At 48.4% G+C, this 21,696-nt stretch overlaps 1 protein-coding gene across 1 annotated transcript in view; it reads right to left on the minus strand.

Moving 5' to 3' along the window:
* The window catches only part of YBX2 (Y-box binding protein 2), a 38,677-nt gene extending 22,474 nt beyond the window's left edge, over positions 1 to 16,203 (minus strand). The window contains exons 1-6 of the mRNA XM_083185913.1: positions 15,914 to 16,203; positions 13,567 to 13,630; positions 13,451 to 13,484; positions 4,975 to 5,064; positions 4,599 to 4,889; positions 3,494 to 3,591 (exon numbers count right to left, since the gene is read on the minus strand). Of these exons, the coding sequence (XP_083042039.1) occupies positions 3,494 to 3,591; positions 4,599 to 4,889; positions 4,975 to 5,064; positions 13,451 to 13,484; positions 13,567 to 13,630; positions 15,914 to 16,019 (683 nt within the window). The 5' untranslated portion in view covers positions 16,020 to 16,203. The remainder of the gene's footprint in view (positions 1 to 3,493; positions 3,592 to 4,598; positions 4,890 to 4,974; positions 5,065 to 13,450; positions 13,485 to 13,566; positions 13,631 to 15,913) is intronic.
* Between the last annotated feature and the right edge of the window lie 5,493 nt (positions 16,204 to 21,696).

Below are 21,696 nucleotides of genomic sequence, written 5' to 3' on the forward strand. Positions count from 1 at the left end.
CCCGCACTGACGGTACCAGACCCCACTGATCATTACTGTAATGTCCCCAACACACCACTGCGCAGAGACCGCACCATAATACCCGCACTGACGGTACCAGACCCCACTAATCATTACTGTAATGTCCCCAACATACCACTGCGCAGAAACCCCACCATAATACCCGTACTGACGGTACCAGACCCCACTAATCATTACTGTAATGTCCCCAACATACCACTGCGCAGAGACCGCACCATAATACCCGTACTGACGGTACCAGACCCCACTAATCATTACTGTAATGTCCCCAACATACCACTGCGCAGAGACCGCACCATAATACCCATACTGACGGTACCAGACCCCACTAATTACTGTAATGTCCCCAACATACCACTACGCAGAGACCGCACCATAATACCCGTACTGACGGTACCAGACCCCACTTATCATTACTGTAATGTCCCCAACACACCACTGCGCAGAGACCGCACCATAATACCCGCACTGACGGTACCAGACCCCACTAATCATTACTGTAATGTCCCCAACATACCACTGCGCAGAGACCGCACCATAATACCCGTACTGACGTTACCAGACCCCACTAATCATTACTGTAATGTCCCCAACATACCACTGCGCAGAGACCGCACCATAATACCCGTACTGACGTTACCAGACCCCACTAATTACTGTAATGTCCCCAACATACCACTGCGCAGAGACCGCACCATAATACCCGCACTGACGTTACCAGACCCCACTAATCATTACTGTAATGTCCCCAACATACCACTGCGCAGAGACCGCACCATAATACCCGCACTGACGGTACCAGACCCCACTAATCATTACTGTAATGTCCCCAACACACCACTGCGCAGAGACCGCACCATAATACCCGTACTGACGTTACCAGACCCCACTAATCATTACTGTAATGTCCCCAACACACCACTGCGCAGAGACCGCACCATAATACCCGTACTGACGGTACAAGACCCCACTAATCATTACTGTAATGTCCCCAACACACCACTGCGCAGAGACCGCACCATAATACCCGTACTGACGGTACCAGACCCCACTAATCATTACTGTAATGTCCCCAACATACCACTGCGCAGAGACCCCACCATAATACCCGTACTGACGGTACCAGACCCCACTAATCATTACTGTAATGTCCCCAACATACCACTGCGCAGAGACCCCACCATAATACCCGTACTGACGGTACCAGACCCCACTAATCATTACTGTAATGTCCCCAACATACCACTGCGCAGAGACCCCACCATAATACCCGTACTGACGGTACCAGACCCCACTAATCATTACTGTAATGTCCCCAACATACCACTGCGCAGAGACCGCACCATAATACCCATACTGACGGTACCAGACCCCACTAATTACTGTAATGTCCCCAACATACCACTACGCAGAGACCGCACCATAATACCCGTACTGACGGTACCAGACCCCACTAATCATTACTGTAATGTCCCCAACACACCACTGCGCAGAGACCGCACCATAATACCCGCACTGACGGTACCAGACCCCACTAATCATTACTGTAATGTCCCCAACATACCACTGCGCAGAGACCGCACCATAATAACCCGTACTGACGTTACCAGACCCCACTAATCATTACTGTAATGTCCCCAACATACCACTGCGCAGAGACCGCACCATAATACCCGTACTGACGGTACCAGACCCCACTAATCATTACTGTAATGTCCCCAACATACCACTGCGCAGAGACCGCACCATAACACCCGCACTGACGGTACCAGACCCCACTAATCATTACTGTAATGTCCCCAACACACCACTGCGCAGAGACCGCACCATAATACCCGCACTGACGGTACCAGACCCCACTAATCATTACTGTAATGTCCCCAACATACCACTGCGCAGAGACCGCACCATAATACCCGTACTGACGTTACCAGACCCCACTAATTACTGTAATGTCCCCAACATACCACTGACCGCATCATAATACCCGCACTGACGGTACCAGACCCCACTAATCATTACTGTAATGTCCCCAACATACCACTGCGCAGAGACCGCACCATAATACCCGTACTGACGTTACCAGACCCCACTAATTACTGTAATGTCCCCAACATACCACTGCGCAGAGACCGCACCATAATACCCGCACTGACGTTACCAGACCCCACTAATCATTACTGTAATGTCCCCAACATACCACTACGCAGAGACCGCACCATAATACCCGTACTGACGGTACCAGACCCCACTAATTACTGTAATGTCCCCAACATACCACTACGCAGAGACCGCACCATAATACCCGTACTGACGGTACCAGACCCTACTAATTACTGTAATGTCCCCAACACCACTGCACAGAGACCGCACCATAATACCCGCACTGACGTTACCAGACCCCACTAATCATTACTATAATGTCCCCAACACACCACTGCGCAGAGACCGCACCATAATACCCGCACTGACGGTACCAGACCCCACTAATCATTACTATAATGTCCCCAACATACCACTGCGCAGAGAACGCACCATAATACCCGTACTGACGGTACCAGACCCCACTAATCATTACTGTAATGTCCCCAACACACCACTGCGCAGAGACCGCACCATAATACCCGTACTGACGTTACCAGACCCCACTAATCATTACTGTAATGTCCCCAACACACCACTGCGCAGAGACCGCACCATAATACCCGTACTGACGGTACCAGACCCCACTAATCATTACTGTAATGTCCCCAACACACCACTGCGCAGAGACCGCACCATAATACCCGTACTGACGGTACCAGACCCCAACTAATTACTGTAATGTCCCCAACATACCACTACGCAGAGACCGCACCATAATACCCGCACTGACGTTACCAGACCCCACTAATCATTACTGTAATGTCCCCAACACACCACTGCGCAGAGACCGCACCATAATACCCGTACTGACGGTACCAGACCCCACTAATCATTACTGTAATGTCCCCAACATACCACTGCGCAGAGAACGCACCATAATACCCGTACTGACTGTACCAGACCCCACTAATTACTGTAATGTCCCCAACATACCACTGCGCAGAGACCGCACCATAATACCCGTACTGACGGTACCAGACCCCACTAATCATTACTGTAATGTCCCCAACACACTGCGCAGAGACCGCACCATAATACCCGTACTGACGGTACCAGACCCCACTAATCATTACTGTAATGTCCCCAACATACCACTGCGCACTGACCGCACCATAATACCTGTAGCGATAGGTACTATACTTAGCAAGGTTATGGTGTCAGGGGCAGAGGACAGAAGAGGGCGAGAGAACCAGGTGCATTGCGAGGGAATAAAACAGCAGGACGACAGCACAGTGGGAATGAGAAGAAAGCGGAGATGGGAAAACATGGCTGCCCCGGAGACACAGTAACAGCATTCTGCAGGTAAGGAGACACCACAGGTTCATACCTTCGGAATCTGGGACGGAATCTTCGTGGCGGAAGTCTCTGCTGATCATCTACACCAGGTTGAGCCTCAGGAAGGGCAGGGTCTTTAGTCTCTGCATCCTACAGATGGACCAGACAAGCAGACGTTACACTGAGCCTACATGGCTAATGTTTTCTACAAACTCCTGGTTTGAAAAAGCCGCCCAGAGTGCGGCGAAACACGTTCCTTAAGGATTAACTCCGATACCCGACAATTACCTCTACATCGCCAGAGCCCGATCTCCCCCTGATTACAGCACAGACACCAGTCGAGACTGTGGCAGAGCAATTACCATAACCCAGCTGACTTCCGAGCAGAGGGTCAGTCGAGACAGCGGGACGGAGTGGACGCTGAGGCTGCACACACACTGCCGTATAGGTGAGAGCCCTGCCCAGTGGTAAGACACTTAACCCGCTATTGTCTGGATTGTGCCGCAAGGCTTGTGACTGAAAAGGAATCTGCCCATACAGCATTACCTGCAATAAGACATTGCATGACAGATTGGATCTGTCAGTGTGTATACCCACCACTCGATTGGATGGTCCTTAGTCCAAAAAAGGACCACGTTTCTAATTAAGGAGCTATCAAGCCGGTCCTATACAAAAGCCAAGACCCATTTCTGCAGTAACAGAATACTTTTAACACTAGGCCCGATGTGTGTGTAAATATATAGTGACAGTATTAGATTGTGATTTTATTGTATGTATTGTTGTTTAAGTGGTTTTTAATAAATTGTTAGTTCGGCACTTATGTATTATCTGGGCTGCCGATTTTTTGATTGTATGCCTTAACTTAAGGCATACAATCAGATGCGATGGACCCGATTTCAAAATCGGCAGCCCAGTTAGTACATAAGTACCGTTAGTTCTTGTTTACCTTTGAGCGCCCCATGTTTTTTTCCTTTTTCTACAATGAAGACTGTATGAGACACAGCAGAAACTTATCACTTCACGCTACTGGTCTACTATGAGACGAAGGGTACATACAGTGCAGAGTACTGGGACAACACTCCTCCTTCCTGCTATATAGATACGGAGCCTCACACCCCCAGGAGAGGAGCACATCGGTCAGACACACAAGGACATACCTCCTCTGCAGTCTGCTCCTGATTGGCTGGTCTGCCTCCCCTACCAAAACGGCGTCTGTAGAAGAATGGAGGTGGACGTCTGCGCTGGACAGGTCTCTGCTGAGGGGATGCTTCCTCCACCCTCTCCCCTTCGCTCACTTGGTCCGTACTTACACCTTCTCCACCAGATTCTGTAGCATTCTCTCCTTTTGGCCGGTAAAAACGTCTGCGGAACCGACGTCTGTTGGGGGCAAACCGGCTTCCTTTAACCGGCACACCGCCGGGGCCAGTGACGTTTGCTGCCTCGGCACCCTAAGTAGACACAAGTGGTCACCACTGATGAGTTCTAGACCCTATTCCCCCATGGGCCTGGACAAGGAGATTACAATCCACTCACCTTCTCTCCTTCCACCACATCGAATTCCACAGTCTCCCCATCTCCAACACTGCGCAGAAACTTCCGGGGGTTATTTCTCTTTATGGCCGTCTGAAGAGGGATGAAAGGGTTAGCAGCATCTTCGTAGAAGGCAGTGTGGCAGCTGGAAAGTACTACAAGTCCGGCATTACCAGCAACGTCCCATCTCCATGCAGCAAACCAGCCATTAGCCTCTGACTTCTCATTACTAAGATGTTCCTGTCAGAGCAGCCCGATTACTGCCCTAGATTTATGTACAGGGTCTCATCGCGCCTCAACGTCTTATAAAGCGCCAGAGCGTCTTATATAGCGCCACAGATTCTGTTAGTGTCTTATATAGCGCAGCAGATTCCGTTACAGTGTCTTATATAGTGCAGCAGATTCCTTTACAGCGTCTTATATAGCGCAGCAGATTCCTTTACAGCGTCTTATATAGCGCAGCAGATTCCGTTACAGTGTCTTATATAGCGCAGCAGATTCCGTTACAGCGTCTTATATAGCGCAACAGATTCCGTTACAGCGTCTTATATAGCGCAACAGATTCCGTTACAGCGTCTTATATAGCGCAGCAGATTCCGTTACAGTGTCTTATATAGCGCAGCAGATTCCGTTACAGCATCTTATATAGCGCAGCAGATTCCGTTACAGCATCTTATATAGCGCAGCAGATTCCGTTACAGCGTCTTATATAGCGCAGCAGATTCCGTTACAGTGTCTTATATAGCGCAGCAGATTCTTATATAGCGCAGCAGATTCCGTTACAGCGTCTTATATAGCGCAGTAAATTCCGTTACAGCGTCTTATATAGCGCAGCAGATTCCGTTACAGCGTCTTATATAGCGCAGCAGATTCCGTTACAGCGTCTTATATAGCGCAGCAGATTCCGTTACAGCGTCTTATATAGCGCAGCAGATTCCGTTACAGCGTCTTATATAGCACACCAGATTCCGTTGCGCTTTACAATAGTAGACAGTGATAAAACAAACTGGGTAACAGACAGACTTGGAGGTTAGAGGGCCCTGCTGCAAGCTTACAATCTATAGGGATATAGGAGGGAAACACAAGGACAGGCACCAGTAATAGCATAACAGTCCCACCAAGTTACAAGTCCAGAAGGGAAGCTATATAATACATAAGTGCCTCGGAGGGTTATGCATGTAGAACTTAAATATGATAGGCTTGCCTGAAGAGGAGAGTTTTCAGGGAACGCTGGAAAGTTGAGGCTAGCGGAGAGTCTTATTGTGCGTGGAAGGGCATTCCATAGGATGGGAGCAGCCCGCTGAAAGTCCTGTAATAGTGAATGGGAGCTAGTGATCCGTGCAGAAGAGAGACGCAGATCTTGTGCAGAGCGGAGTGGTCGAGATGGGAGATATTCTGTGATAAGTGCAGAGATATATGCTGGTGCAGTATGGGTAATAGCTTTATAAGCAAGTAGAAGTGTTTTATATTGAATACGGTAAGATACAGGCAACCAATGGAGGGACTGGCAGAGCGGATCAGCAGACTATGAGCGTCTTGCTAGGAGGATCAGCCTAGAAGCAGCATTTAGTATGGATTGCAGTGGTGAGAGTCTGTTCTTGGGAAGACCAGTTAGACTACTGCAATAATCAATGCGGGATATAATGAGTGCATGGATAAGAGATTTAGTAGTGTCTTGTATGAGAATGGGTTGTATCTTGGATATGTTTTTTAGATGCATGTAACAGGAGTTTGAGACAGACTGAATGTGGGGAATGAAGGACGGTTCAGAGTCAAGGGTGACCCCTAAGCAGCGAGCTTGTGGGGTAGGGTAGATGGTCACGTTTTTGACAGTTCTGGAGATATGGTCTTGGAAATGTTCTGTTTGAGGTGGCGAGAACAACCAGGATGAGATGGCAGAGAGAGCACATAAATAAAAATAGCATGCCCCTCCTCAGAATAAAATTCCTGATTTTTTTTACACCAAATGTAAAAAACAAAACACTTTATTTTAAAAGTTCACCTTCCACTTCACCATAAAAAGATAGCGATTGCTACTCGGTGAATCATGGCGAAAAAAACCCTTGAAATGTATTCGCCATCTGGTCATTGAATAGGGCGATTCACCGTTTTAGTCAAAAAATTGCTGTACAGCTTGAAAATAGCACAAAATCGCCATAAAACATGGCGAATCAGCCTCATTGAATACTGCCCTAAGGTTGACAGATCCGAGTGTCATCCGCATACAAGCGATAATGGAATCAGAAAGATGATTAGTTTGCCAAGAGAGGAGGTATAGATGGAGAAAGGCAGAGGACCTAAACGTGCATACACACTGTACAGTTTTTTTGATCAACTTTTATCCAATTTCGTTCATTTTGGCCACTCTGAACAAAATTATTCAAAATGTCCTTCAGTGGGTTTGCGACGAACGACGAATGATGATGCGTATACCCGCCAGTTATTCAACGTTGTTAGTCAACTGTGCAGGCAGCTCAATTTTGATATCTTTCAAAAAGCGCCTATAAACTGTAGCTAGATCTTTCATCCAGGACACAGGGTTCAAGGGAAATGTCTTTCAACGAAATTGGTCAAAATTTTTTTTACAGTGTGTATGCACCTTAAGACTGAGCCTTGCGGTACGCCAACTGACAGAGGTAATGAAGGAGGCAGAGAGAGAAGCGAACACTGAAAGAGCGATCAGATAGGTAAGATGTGAACCAGGAGATGGCTGTATCATAAAGACCTAGGGAGTGTAGTGTTTGTAGAAGAGTGATCCACAGTGTCAAACGCAGCAGAACGATCTAGAATAATAAGCAGTGAGTAATGGCCTTTAGTATATTACACAGACTGCAGAGACTCAAATCGCAGGAAGCCAGCCATATCAGACACTGCCACACTCACCAATCAGCTCTTCAGATATCCAACACCTGAGGTAATATACGCATCCCCCAGACTGGATGTAAGATGCACCTATAGGGACAGCTCACTAGTGTCATCCTCATATAGACAACACCTGAGGTAATATACGTATCCCCCAGACTGGATGTAGGATGCACCTATAGTGACCGCTCACTAGTGTCATCCTCCTATGTACAACACCTGAGGTAATATACGTATCCCCCAGACTGGATGTAAGATGTACCTATAGGGACAGCTCACTAGTGTCATCTTCTCATATGTACAACACCTGAGGTAATATACGTAACCCCCAGACTGGATATAAGATGCACCTATAGGGACCGCTCACTAGTGTCACCACCTCATATAGACAACACCTGAGGTAATATACGCATCCCCCAGACTGGATGTAAGATGTACATATGAGAATGACACTAGTGAGCTGTCCCTATAGGTGCATCTTACATCCAGTCTGGGGAATACATATATTACCTCAGGTGTTGTACATATAGGGACAGCTCACTAGTGTCATCCTCATATGTACAACACCTGAGGTAATATAAGCATCCCCCAGACTGGATGTAAGATGCACATATAGGGACAGCTCACTAGTGTCATCTCCTCATATGTACAACACCTGAGGTAATATACATATCCCCCAGACTGGATGTAAGATGTACCTATAGGGACAGCTCACTAGTGTCATCTTCTCATATGTACAACACCTGAGGTAATATACATATCCCCCAGACTGGATGTAAGATGTACCTATAGGGACCGCTCACTAGTGTCATCCTCATATGTACAACACCTGAGGTAATATACGTATCCCCCAGACTGGATGTAAGATGCACCTATAGGGACAGCTCACTAGTGTCATCACCTCCTATGTACAACACCTGAGGTAATATACGCATCCCCCAGACTGGATGTAAGATGCACCTATAGGGACAGCTCACTAGTGTCATCCTCATATGTACAACACATGAGGTAATATACGTATCCCCCAGACTGGATGTAAGATGCACCTATTGGGACAGCTCACTAGTGTCATCCTCATATGTACAACACATGAGGTTATATACGTATCCCCCAGACTGGATGTAAGATGTACCTATAGGGACAGCTCACTAGTGTCATCCTCCTATGTACAACACCTGAGGTAATATACGTATCCCCCAGACTGGATGTAAGATGCACCTATAGGGACAGCTCACTACTGTCATCCTCATATGTACAACACCTGAGGTAATATACGCATACCCCAGACTAGATGTAAGATGCACCTATAGGGACAGCTCACTAGTGTCATCCTCATATAGACAACACCTGAGGTAATATACACATCCTCCAGACTGGATGTAAGATGCACCTATAGGGACAGCTCACTAGTGTCATCCTCATATAGACAACACCTGAGGTAATATACACATCCTCCAGACTGGATGTAAGATGCACCTATAGGGACAGCTCACTAGTGTCATCCTCATATAGACAACACCTGAGGTAATATACACATCCTCCAGACTGGATGTAAGATGCACCTATAGGGACAGCTCACTAGTGTCATCCTCATATGTACAACACCTGAGGTAATATACATATCCCCCAGACTGGATGTAAGATACACCTATAGGGACAGCTCACTAGTGTCATCCTCATATGTACAACACCTGAGGTAATATACGTATCCCCCAGACTGGATGTAAGATGCACCTATAGGGACCGCTCACTAGTGTCATCTTCTCATATGTACAACACCTGAGGTAATATACGCATACCCCAGACTGGATGTAAGATGCACCTATAGGGACAGCTCACTAGTGTCATCCTCATATGTACAACACCTGAGGTAATATACGTAACCCCCAGACTGGATGTAAGATGCACCTATAGGGACCGCTCACTAGTGTCACCACCTCATATAGACAACACCTGAGGTAATATACGCATCCCCCAGACTGGATGTAAGATGTACATATGAGAATGACACTAGTGAGCTGTCCCTATAGGTGCATCTTACATCCAGTCTGGGGGATACGTATATTACCTCAGGTGTTGTACATATAGGGACAGCTCACTAGTGTCATCTCCTCATATGTACAACACCTGAGGTAATATACGTATCCCCCAGACTGGATGTAAGATGCACCTATAGGGACAGCTCACTAGTGTCATCTCCTCATATGTACAACACCTGAGGTAATATATGTATCCCCCAGACTGGATGTAAGATGCACCTATAGGGACAGCTCACTAGTATCATCACCTCATATGTACAACACCTGAGGTAATGTACGTATCCCCCAGACTGGATGTAAGATGCACCTATAGGGACCGCTCACTAGTGTCATCCTCATATGTACAACACCTGAGGTAATATACATATCCCCCAGACTGGATGTAAGATACACCTATAGGGACAGCTCACTAGTGTCATCACCTCCTATGTACAACACCTGAGGTAATATACGTATCCCCCAGACTGGATGTAAGATGCACCTATAGTGACCGCTCACTAGTGTAATCCTCATATAGACAACACCTGAGGTCATATACGTAACCCCGAGACTGGATGTAAGATGCACCTATAGGGACAGCTCACTAGTGTCATCCTCCTATGTACAACACCTGAGGTAATATACGTAACCCCCAGACTGGATGTAAGATGCACCTATAGGGACCGCTCACTAGTGTCACCACCTCATATAGACAACACCTGAGGTAATATACGCATCCCCCAGACTGGATGTAAGATGTACATATGAGAATGACACTAGTGAGCTGTCCCTATAGGTGCATCTTACATCCAGTCTGGGGGATACGTATATTACCTCAGGTGTTGTACATATAGGGACAGCTCACTAGTGTCATCTCCTCATATGTACAACACCTGAGGTAATATTATGTATCCCCCAGACTGGATGTAAGATGCACCTATAGGGACAGCTCACTAGTGTCATCTCCTCATATGTACAACACCTGAGGTAATATACATATCCCCCAGACTGGATGTAAGATGCACCTATAGGGACAGCTCACTAGTGTCATCTTCTCATATGTACAACACCTGAGGTAATATACATATCCCCCAGACTGGATGTAAGATGTACCTATAGGGACAGCTCACTAGGGTCATCTCATATGTACAACACCTGAGGTAATATACACATCCCCCAGACTGGATGTAAGATGTACCTATAGGGGCCGCTCACTAGTGTCATCCTCATATAGACAACACCTGAGGTCATATACGTATCCCCCAGACTGGATGTAAGATGCACCTATAGGGACAGCTCACTAGTGTCACCTCCTTATATGTACAACACCTGAGGTAATATACGTATCCTCCAGACTGGATGTAAGATGCACCTATAGGGACAGCTCACTAGTGTCATCCTCATATGTACAACACCTGAGGTAATATACGCATCCCCCAGACTGGATGTAAGATGCACCTATAGCGACAGCTCACTAGTGTCATCCTCATATGTACAACACCTGAGGTAATATACATATCCCCCAGACTGGATGTAAGATGCACCTATAGGGACCGCTCACTAGTGTCACCACCTCATATGTACAACACCTGAGGTAATATACGTATCCTCCAGACTGGATGTAAGATGCACCTATAGGGACAGCTCACTAGTGTCATCTCCTCATATGTACAACACCTGAGGTAATATACGTAACCCCCAGACTGGATGTAAGATGTACCTATAGGGACAGCTCACTAGTGTCATCCTCATATGTACAACACCTGAGGTAATATACGTAACCCCCAGACTGGATGTAAGATGTACCTATAGGGACAGCTCACTAGTGTCATCACCTCATATGTACAACACCTGAGGTAATATATGCATCCGCCAGACTGGATGTAAGATACACCTATAGGGACAGCTCACTAGTGTCATCCTCATATGTACAACACCTGAGGTAATATACGTATCCCCCAGACTGGATGTAAGATGCACCTATAGGGACCGCTCACTAGTGTCATCCTCATACAGACAAAACCTGAGGTAATATACGTAACCCCCAGACTGGATGTAAGATGCACCTATAGGGACAGCTCACTAGTGTCATCCTCCTATGTACAACACCTGAGGTAATATACGTATCCCCCAGACTGGATGTAAGATGCACCTATAGGGACAGCTCACTAGTGTCATCCTCCTATGTACAACACCTGAGGTAATATACGTAACCCCCAGACTGGATGTAAGATGCACCTATAGTGACCGCTCACTAGTATCATCACCTCATATGTACAACACCTGAGGTAATAGAAGTATCCCCCAGACTGGATGTAAGATGTACCTATAGGGACCGCTCACTAGTGTCATCCTCATATAGACAACACCTGAGGTAATATACGTATCCCCCAGACTGGATGTAAGATGTACCTATAGGGACAGCTCACTAGTATCATCACCTCATATGTACAACACCTGAGGTAATAGAAGTATCCCCCAGACTGGATGTAAGATGCACCTATAGGGACCGCTCAATAGTTTCATCCTCCTATGTACAACACATGAGGTCATATACGCATCCCCCAGACTGGATGTAAGATGCACCTATAGGGACAGCTCACTAGTGTCATCACCTCATATGTACAACACATGAGGTAATATACGTAACCCCCAGACTGGATGTAAGATGTACCTATAGGGACAGCTCACTAGTATCATCACCTCATATGTACAACACCTGAGGTAATAGAAGTATCCCCCAGACTGGATGTAAGATGCACCTATAGGGACCGCTCAATAGTTTCATCCTCCTATGTACAACACCTGAGGTCATATACGCATCCCCCAGACTGGATGTAAGATGCACCTATAGGGACAGCTCTCTAGTGTCATCCTCATATGTACAACACCTGAGGTAATATACGTATCCCCCAGACTGGATGTAAGATGCACCTATAGTGACCGCTCACTAGTGTCATCCTCATATGTACAACACCTGAGGTAATATACATAACCTCCAGACTGGATGTAAGATGCACCTATAGGGACCGCTCACTAGTGTCATCACCTCATATGTACAACACCTGAGGTCATATACGCATCCCCCAGACTGGATGTAAGATGCACCTATAGTGACCGCTCACTAGTGTCATCCTCATATGTACAACACCTGAGGTAATATACATAACCTCCAGACTGGATGTAAGATGCACCTATAGGGACCGCTCACTAGTGTCATCACCTCATATGTACAACACCTGAGGTAATATACGTAACCCCCAGACTGGATGTAAGATGCACCTATAGTGACCGCTCACTAGTGTCATCCTCATATAGACAACACCTGAGGTAATATACGTATCCCCCAGACTGGATGTAAGATGCACCTATAGGGACAGCTCTCTAGTATCATATGTAAAAGGAAGACTATAGACCACTATGAGGTTTCCTTGGCATGCATAGGTAGCGATGTGGGATATACATGTACAGGAACACAGGGAGGACCTAGGAGGAAAGTGGAGACATAGTGGGGACCATGGAAGGCAGGGTACAGCACGCCAGGTTTCCATATGGTCACAAGGAATAAGCCTCTCCCATTGCAGCCCAGACCCAATTACCTGATGGACAAAGACATCATCTTTTGTGTCATTCCTGTAAAATAAATTTGAGTGTAAGAAATAATCTTCTAAATCTGTGACTAACTATAAACCAATGACTAATTAGATTGTCATACCTGTTGATAAAGCCATACCCATTCCGGACATTAAACCATTTGACTGTTCCTTGTACCTGTGTAGCTGCAAGAGAAGACTGGTCAGTACGTCTATATGCACCATCTGCCTGCCCGCGCAGGGAGCCAGCCACACCCGGGCGACGCCTGCCCGCGCAGGGAGCCAGACACACCCGGGCGAGGGAGCCAGACACACCCGGGCGACGCCTGCCCGCGCAGGGAGCCAGACACACCCGGGCGACGCCTGCCCGCGCAGGGAGCCAGACACACCCGGGCGACGCCTGCCCGCGCAGGGAGCCAGACACACCCGGGCGACGCCTGCCCGCGCAGGGAGCCAGACACACCCGGGCGACGCCTGCCCGCGCAGGGAGCCAGCCACACCCGGGCGACGCCTGCCCGCGCAGGGAGCCAGCCACACCCGGGCGACGCCCGCCCGCGCAGGGAGCCAGCCACACCCGGGCGACGCCCGCCCGCGCAGGGAGCCAGCCACACCCGGGCGACGCCCGCCCGCACAGGGAGCCAGCCACACCCGGGCGACGCCCGCCCGCACAGGGAGCCAGCCACACCCGGGCGACGCCCGCCCGCACAGGGAGCCAGCCACACCCGGGCGACGCCTGCCCGCACAGGGAGCCAGCCACACCCGGGCGACGCCTGCCCGCACAGGGAGCCAGCCACACCCCCGGGCGACGCCTGCCCGCACAGGGAGCCAGCCACACCCCCGGGCGACGCCTGCCTCTCAGGCTCTAGTGACTCCATGTTGTCGTAACTGACCGTGGCAGCGCGAGCGCCATCAGAGACCTGCCGCAGAGTAGGAGATGGATAGATTTGGTTGTGTGCGAGATATATAGAGGGTCACCCAGGTATATATAGGATGCAGTGTACATACATATATACATACCTAGCATCCTATATACACACCTGGCTGACCCTCTATATATACGGTGTCCTATATACACACACACCTGGGTTGATAGATATATTCTTTCTATCTACCTAGGTGTATATATAGGATCCAGAATATATAGAGGGTCACCCAGGTGTATATATATCTAGGACGCAGTATATATATAGGGTCACCCAGGTGTGTGTATATAGGGCGCCGTATATAGAGGGTCACCCAGGTGTGTATAAAGGACGCAGTATATAGAGGGTCACCCAGGTGTATATATATCTAGGACGCAGTATACATAGAGGGTCAGCCAGGTGTATATATATCTAGGACGCAGTATACATAGAGGGTCAGCCAGGTGTATATATATCTAGGACGCAGTATACATAGAGGGTCAGCCAGGTGTATATATATCTAGGACACAGTATATATATATATATATATAGGGTCACCCAGGTGTGTATATATAGGGCGCCGTATATAGAGGGTCACCCAGGTGTATATATGTATCTAGGACGCAGTATACATAGAGGGTCACCCAGGTGTATATATGTATCTAGGACGCAGTATACATAGAGGGTCACCCAGGTGTATATATATCTAGGACACAGTATAAATATATAGGGTCAGCCAGGTGTATATATATCTAGGACACAGTATAAATATATATCTAGGACGCAGTATATAGAGGGTCAGCCAGGTGTATATATATCTAGGACGCAGTATATAGAGGGTCACCCAGGTGTATATATATCTAGGACGCAGTATATAGAGGGTCACCCAGGTGTGTGTATATAGGGCGCCGTATATAGAGGGTCACCCAGGTGTATATATGTATCTAGGACGCAGTATACATAGAGGGTCACCCAGGTGTATATATGTATCTAGGACGCAGTATACATAGAGGGTCACCCAGGTGTATATATGTATCTAGGACGCAGTATACATAGAGGGTCACCCAGGTGTATATATATCTAGGACACAGTATAAATATATAGGGTCAGCCAGGTGTATATATATCTAGGACGCAGTATACATAGAGGGTCAGCCAGGTGTGTATATATCTAGGACGCAGTATATAGAGGGTCAGCCAGGTGTATATATATCTGGGACGCAGTATATAGAGGGTCAGCCAGGTGTATATATATCTGGGACGCAGTATACATAGAGGGTCACCCAGGTGTATATATCTAGGACGCAGTATATATATAGGGTCAGCCAGGTGTATATATCTAGGACGCAGTATATATATATATATATATATATATATATATATATATATATATATATATATATAGGGTCAGCCAGGTGTATATATCTAGGACGCAGTATATATATAGGGTCAGCCAGGTGTATATATATCTAGGACACAGTATAAATATATATCTAGGACGCAGTATACATAGAGGGTCACCCAGGTGTGTGTACACCCCACCACCCCCCTTCCCCCCTCCGGCTCACCCAGTACTTTCTTCCCCGCCTGGCTCCTCCCTCCTGCCGGCGCCGGCTTCTCCTCCGCCTCCTGTTGGATGACCGGGTCGGGGTCCCGGGGCTCCACCTCGCTCATTCTCGTCCCGTTCCGGCAGCTGGTGACGTTGATGGTTCCGGTGTCCTCCGCCTCAGCCCCTCCCCCAACCTGTTACCGAGAGCCGTGAGCAGCCGGCACCGTACCACATTTATACCCCAGCGGACCGCAGGGCACATTGTGACTGGTTCACACAGACGTCAATCACTGCCGCGCTGCCGGTGATTGGCCCACTCCGGGATCACCCGCCCATCTCGGCTTTAGACCGGCTCGCGTGCAACGTGGCGGGAAATACAAACCAGATCCGATGAAACTGCCACTCGCGAGGCATTGCCGGTTTGGGATTGGTAGATGTGTATGTCACGTGTCTGCTAGCTGCGGCGTGATTTGTGGGCTCTGTGCGATGGATTCACACCTCTCCCCTAACACCACGTGGTTATATATATATATATATATATATATATATATATATATGTATATATGAGGTAATGACATGTATACAGCGCTGTGCTCCTTTCCCATGAGGTATGACATGTATCCAGCTCTGTTAGGCAGGGGGCGGGGCCATATCCAGGAGTGGAAAAAGAGGCGATACGGGGCGTGGCCACACAGATGATGCCCTGTGGGGGGGCGTGCCTACAGCATCGCGTCATTTTAGCCCCGCCCCGATTTCCGGGACCCTCCCGGTCATTCCGGGAGGGTAGGCAACCCTGATATATTCTATATTGACCCTCCCCCCTCCAGTCCCAACCATACTTGCCTACCTGACCCTCTCCATGCGGGAGAAAATGCTCTGTTCCTGTGCTTCCCTGGTAGTGTATGATTGCCAGCACCTGTGGGGAGCTAGGTAACTGATAAGAAAGGTGTCACCACAGGTGCTGGCAATCATACATTACCAGGGAAGCCCAGGAACAGAGCATGGTGTCCTCCTGGAGAGGGGCATGCTGGGAGGTATGGATAATGTATGATTGCCAGCACCTGTGGGGAGCTAGGTAACTGATAAGAAAGGTGTCACCACAGGTGATGGCAATCATACATTACCAGGGAAGCCCAGGAGCAGAGCATTGTGTCCTCCTGGAGAGGGGCATGCTGGTAGGTATGGATAATGTATGATTGCCAGCACCTGTGGGGAGCTAGGTAACTGATAAGAAAGGTGTCACCACAGGTGCTGGCAATCATACATTACCAGGGAATCCCAGGAGCAGAGCATTGTGTCCTCCTGGAGAGGGGCATGCTGGGAGGTATGTATAATGTATGATTGCCAGCACCTGTGGGGAGCTAGGTAACTGATAAGAAAGGTGTCACCACAGGTGCTGGCAATCATACATTACCGGGGAAGCCCAGGTACAGAGCATTGTGTCCTCCTGGAGTGGGGCATGCTGGGAGGTATGGATAATGTATGATTGCCAGCACCTGTGGGGAGCTAGGTAACTGATAAGAAAGGTGTCACCACAGGTGCTGGAAATCATACATTACCAGGGAAGTCCAGGAACAGAGCATTGTGTCCTCCTGGAGAGGGGCATGCTGGGAGGTATGGATAATGTATGATTGCCAGCACCTGTGTGGAGCTAGGTAACTGATAAGAAAGGTGTCACCACAGGTGATGGCAATCATACATTACCAGGGAAGCCCAGGAGCAGAGCACTGTGTCCTCCTGGAGAGGGGCATGCTGGGAGGTATAGAACATGTAGGATTGCCAGCACCTGTGGGGAGCTAGGTAACTGATAAGAAAGGTGTCACCACAGGTGCTGGCAATCATACATTACCAGGGAAGCCCAGGAACAGAGCATTGTGTCCTCCTGGAGTGGGGCATGCTGGGAGGTATGGATAATGTATGATTGCCAGCACCTGTGGGGAGCTAGGTAACTGATAAGAAAGGTGTCACCACAGGTGCTGGCAATCATACATTACCAGGAAAGGCCAGGAACAGAGCATTGTGTCCTCCTGGAGAGGGGCATGCTGGGAGGTATGGATAATGTATGATTGCCAGCACCTGTGGGGAGCTAGGTAACTGATAAGAAAGGTGTCACCACAGGTGCTGGCAATCATACATTACCAGGGAAGCCCAGGAGCAGAGCACTGTGTCCTCCTGGAGAGGGGCATGCTGGGAGGTATAGAACATGTAGGATTGCCAGCACCTGTGGGGAGCTAGGTAACTGATAAGGAAGGTGTCACCACAGGTGCTGGCAATAATACATTACCAGGGAAGCCCAGGAACAGAGCACTGTGTCCTCCTGGAGAGGGGCATGCTGGGAGGTATGGATAATGTAGGATTGCCAGCACCTGTGGGGAGCTAGGTAACTGATGAGAAAGGTGTCACCACAGGTGCTGGCAATCATACATTACCAGGGACCGATGGCCGCCGGGTATCGCAAAGTTTTCTGAAAACCTACGGTTTTTGGAATATTTCGGTTTTGGGATATCCGGATAAGGGATACTCAGCCTGTATACATAGGATGGGGGAAAGGGGGTATATACACAGTGGATAAAAGGAAAGGCATTGAGGTATACATAGGAGGGGGGTTACTATGAGGTATATACACAGTGGATAAAAGGGAAGGCATTGAGGTATACATAGGAGGTGGGGGGTTTACTAGGGGGTATATACACAGTGTAAATGTGTATGTATGTACAAAGATAAACATGTATGTAATGAGTAACAGCAGAGAATGGGCACTGAGACTAGGGACAGCAGTCACCTGGAAAGGGCCAATGTATCGCAGGGTTGCCTACCCTCCTGGAAGCCCCCGGAAAAGTGGCCAACACTCCCGGATTCTGGGGGACCCCCACGCCACCCCTAGATTGCAGCGTGTTCCCCCATACCTCTGGGTTTAAATGCGGCAATCCGCGGGTCTCAGAGGAGGGGGGTGGAGCTAAAATGTCCACAATTGCGTCATTTTAGCCCCGTCCCCTCCACGGAGATCCGTGAATTGGGATTTTTTACATACTGGAGGCGGGGCTTAATGATGTAATTCTCAAGCCCCGCCCCCGAACTACAGCTGGAAGTCTCCTCTCTGGGCTTCTGCCAGAGAGGAGACAGAAAAAGTCGGCAAGCCTGGTGTATCGGCTAATTCAGAAGGCAGCTTCGGGGAATAATAGCCTCTTTATCCTGAGTATCTTTCTTCTGTAGTTGGGGAAATGCTCATTTTAATTAAGAGACAGAGCCCTGTAGCTTCCTCCCCGCTCCTCCCTCCCATCTGTGTGGACTTAACAGCAGCAATAACAGGACTCAGTGGCGTAGCTATGTTTTGGGCGCCCCCCCGCTGTTAGGGGGGGGGGGCGCCCCCCCCCGCCAGCCAAGCACCCCTACCCCCCGCCCCGCCGCCCATGTAGCCTCTGCCTGGCTGTCCTCTCACACAACACCCAGGCTGCACGTGAATCTAACCAGGGCCAGACTGGCCTTCTGGCAAATGGCAGAAGGGCCGATGGCCAGGTGGGCTGATTTTTGCCCCAGTGCTGAGCCACGTTATTTGCATTTGATGTCATGACGCAGCTCCATCAGTCTGACCAGTTTACAGACAATAGTGGCGGCGGCCGGGGGCTGCGGGGAGGGATCAGTCCATGTAGTGCGCTCTCAGGACCGGCAGCGTTTCCCTCTCTCCTCTCCTACATCCAGTGATCTTTGCAGCAGTGGCAGTGGCGGCACAAGGGGCAGTTCCTGTCCACACCTCCTCCCGAGAGTACCAGGGATACAGTGTAACCAGCGCAGCCACTCCACTGCCTCCTAGTGCTGCTTGCGCCACACATGCTAATCAGCCAAGGTGCATGCTAATGAGCGGAGAGCTCCCATTGGCCCGAACGCCTTCATATGCAAATTCCAGCATAGGTACACAAACTTCTATGGGATTGGTTGACTATTTGGGGGTGGGTCATAGGGTAGGGCTGGCTGATAAAGGGGACGCATTAGGTAGGTATGTTAGGTACTGTTAGTACTTGGTAGGTTAGGTACTGTTAGTACTTGGTAGGTTAGATACTGTTAGTACTTGGTAGGTTAGATACTGTTAGTACTTGGTAGGTTAGATACTGTTAGTACTTGGTAGGTTAGGTACTGTTAGTACTTGGTAGGTTAGGTACTGTTAGTACTTGGTAGGTTAGGTACTGTTAGTACTTGGTAGGATAGGTACTGTTAGTACTTGGTAGGTTAGGTACTGTTAGTACTTGGTAGGTTAGGTACTGTTAGTACTTGGTAGGTTAGGTACTGTTAGTACTTGGTAGGTTAGGTACTGTTAGTACTTGGTAGGTTAGGTACTGTTAGTACTTGGTAGGTTAGGTACTGTTGCTGGTCAATGTACTATACCAGTGATGGGGCTGTTTATGTAGTGTATAATTTTTTTAGGCCATTGAACCTCTCCCCCCTCCTTCCCCATAGATTATTGCATTTGTATAGTGACGGAGGAGTCAGGACTGGTAAGGGGAGGTGTCATGACTGGATGTGGGAGCGTCAACATTAAACAGCAAACCACCCCCCCACCCCCCCCCCCCCACCCCCCCCGAGGAAAAGTCTACATCCACCCCTGGTCTGAGCAGCGCTGGCGTTTGTGGAGGACGGAGGAGCTGAATGGCATGGGGGAGAGGTGAAGCAAAGAGGAACTGCCGCATTTGTGGATGTGATGTCCGACGCCCACCGCTGCCCGTCTTACAAGTTCCCGAACTTTGCGGGAAGTGCTGAGTGGCTGGGCAGGCCGGGCACCATCTGAGAACACGTGCGCAGAGTGGACACATCGGGAGGCCCGGTGGCGGCACCTCTGAAGACTGTAGCAGCACAAAAGGTAAATTGACAGTTTTACATAATGTTTAATGGCCATGCATTACAGTGTGTGCCACCAATGTGTAATGGGCATAATGAATTGTGTAGCCTTATATGTAATGGGCATTACGGTGTGTTCCATAATGTGTAATTGGCATAATGTATAGTCATATTCTGTAATGGGCAGTACGGTGTGTTCCATAATGTGTAATTGGCATAATGTATAGTCATATTCTGTAATGGGCAATACGGTGTGTTCCATAATGTGTAATTGGCATAATGTATAGTCATATTCTGTAATGGGCAGTACGGTGTGTTCCATAATGTGTAATGGGCAGTACAGTGTGTTCCATAATGTGTAATGGGCAGTATGGTGTGTTCCATAATGTGTAATGGGCATAACGGTGTGTTCCATAATGTGTAATGGGCAGTACGGTGTGTTCCATAATGTGTAATGGGCAGTACGGTGTGTTCCATAATGTGTAATGGGCAGTACGGTGTGTTCCATAATGTGTAATGGGCAGTACGGTGTGTTCCATAATGTGTAATGGGCATAATGTATAGTCATATTCTGTAATGGGCAGTACGGTGTGTTCCATAATGTGTAATGGGCATAACGGTGTGTTCCATAATGTGTAATGGGCAGTACGGTGTGTTCCATAATGTGTAATGGGCATAATGAATTGTGTAGCCTTATATGTAATGGGCATTACGGTGTGTTCCATAATGTGTAATGGGCAGTACGGTGTGTTCCATAATGTGTAATGGGCAGTACAGTGTGTTCCATAATGTGTAATGGGCAGTACGGTGTGTTCCATAATGTGTAATTGGCATAATGTATAGTCATATTCTGTAATGGGCAGTACGGTGTGTTCCATAATGTGTAATGGGCAGTACGGTGTGTTCCATAATGTGTAATGGGCATTACAGTGTGTTCCATAATGTGTAATGGTCAGTACGGTGTGTTCCATA

The sequence above is a fragment of the Crinia signifera genome, chromosome 4 (assembly GCF_055691185.1).
Source record: "Crinia signifera chromosome 4, ASM5569118v1, whole genome shotgun sequence".
NCBI classification, from domain to species: Eukaryota; Metazoa; Chordata; class Amphibia; order Anura; family Myobatrachidae; genus Crinia; species Crinia signifera.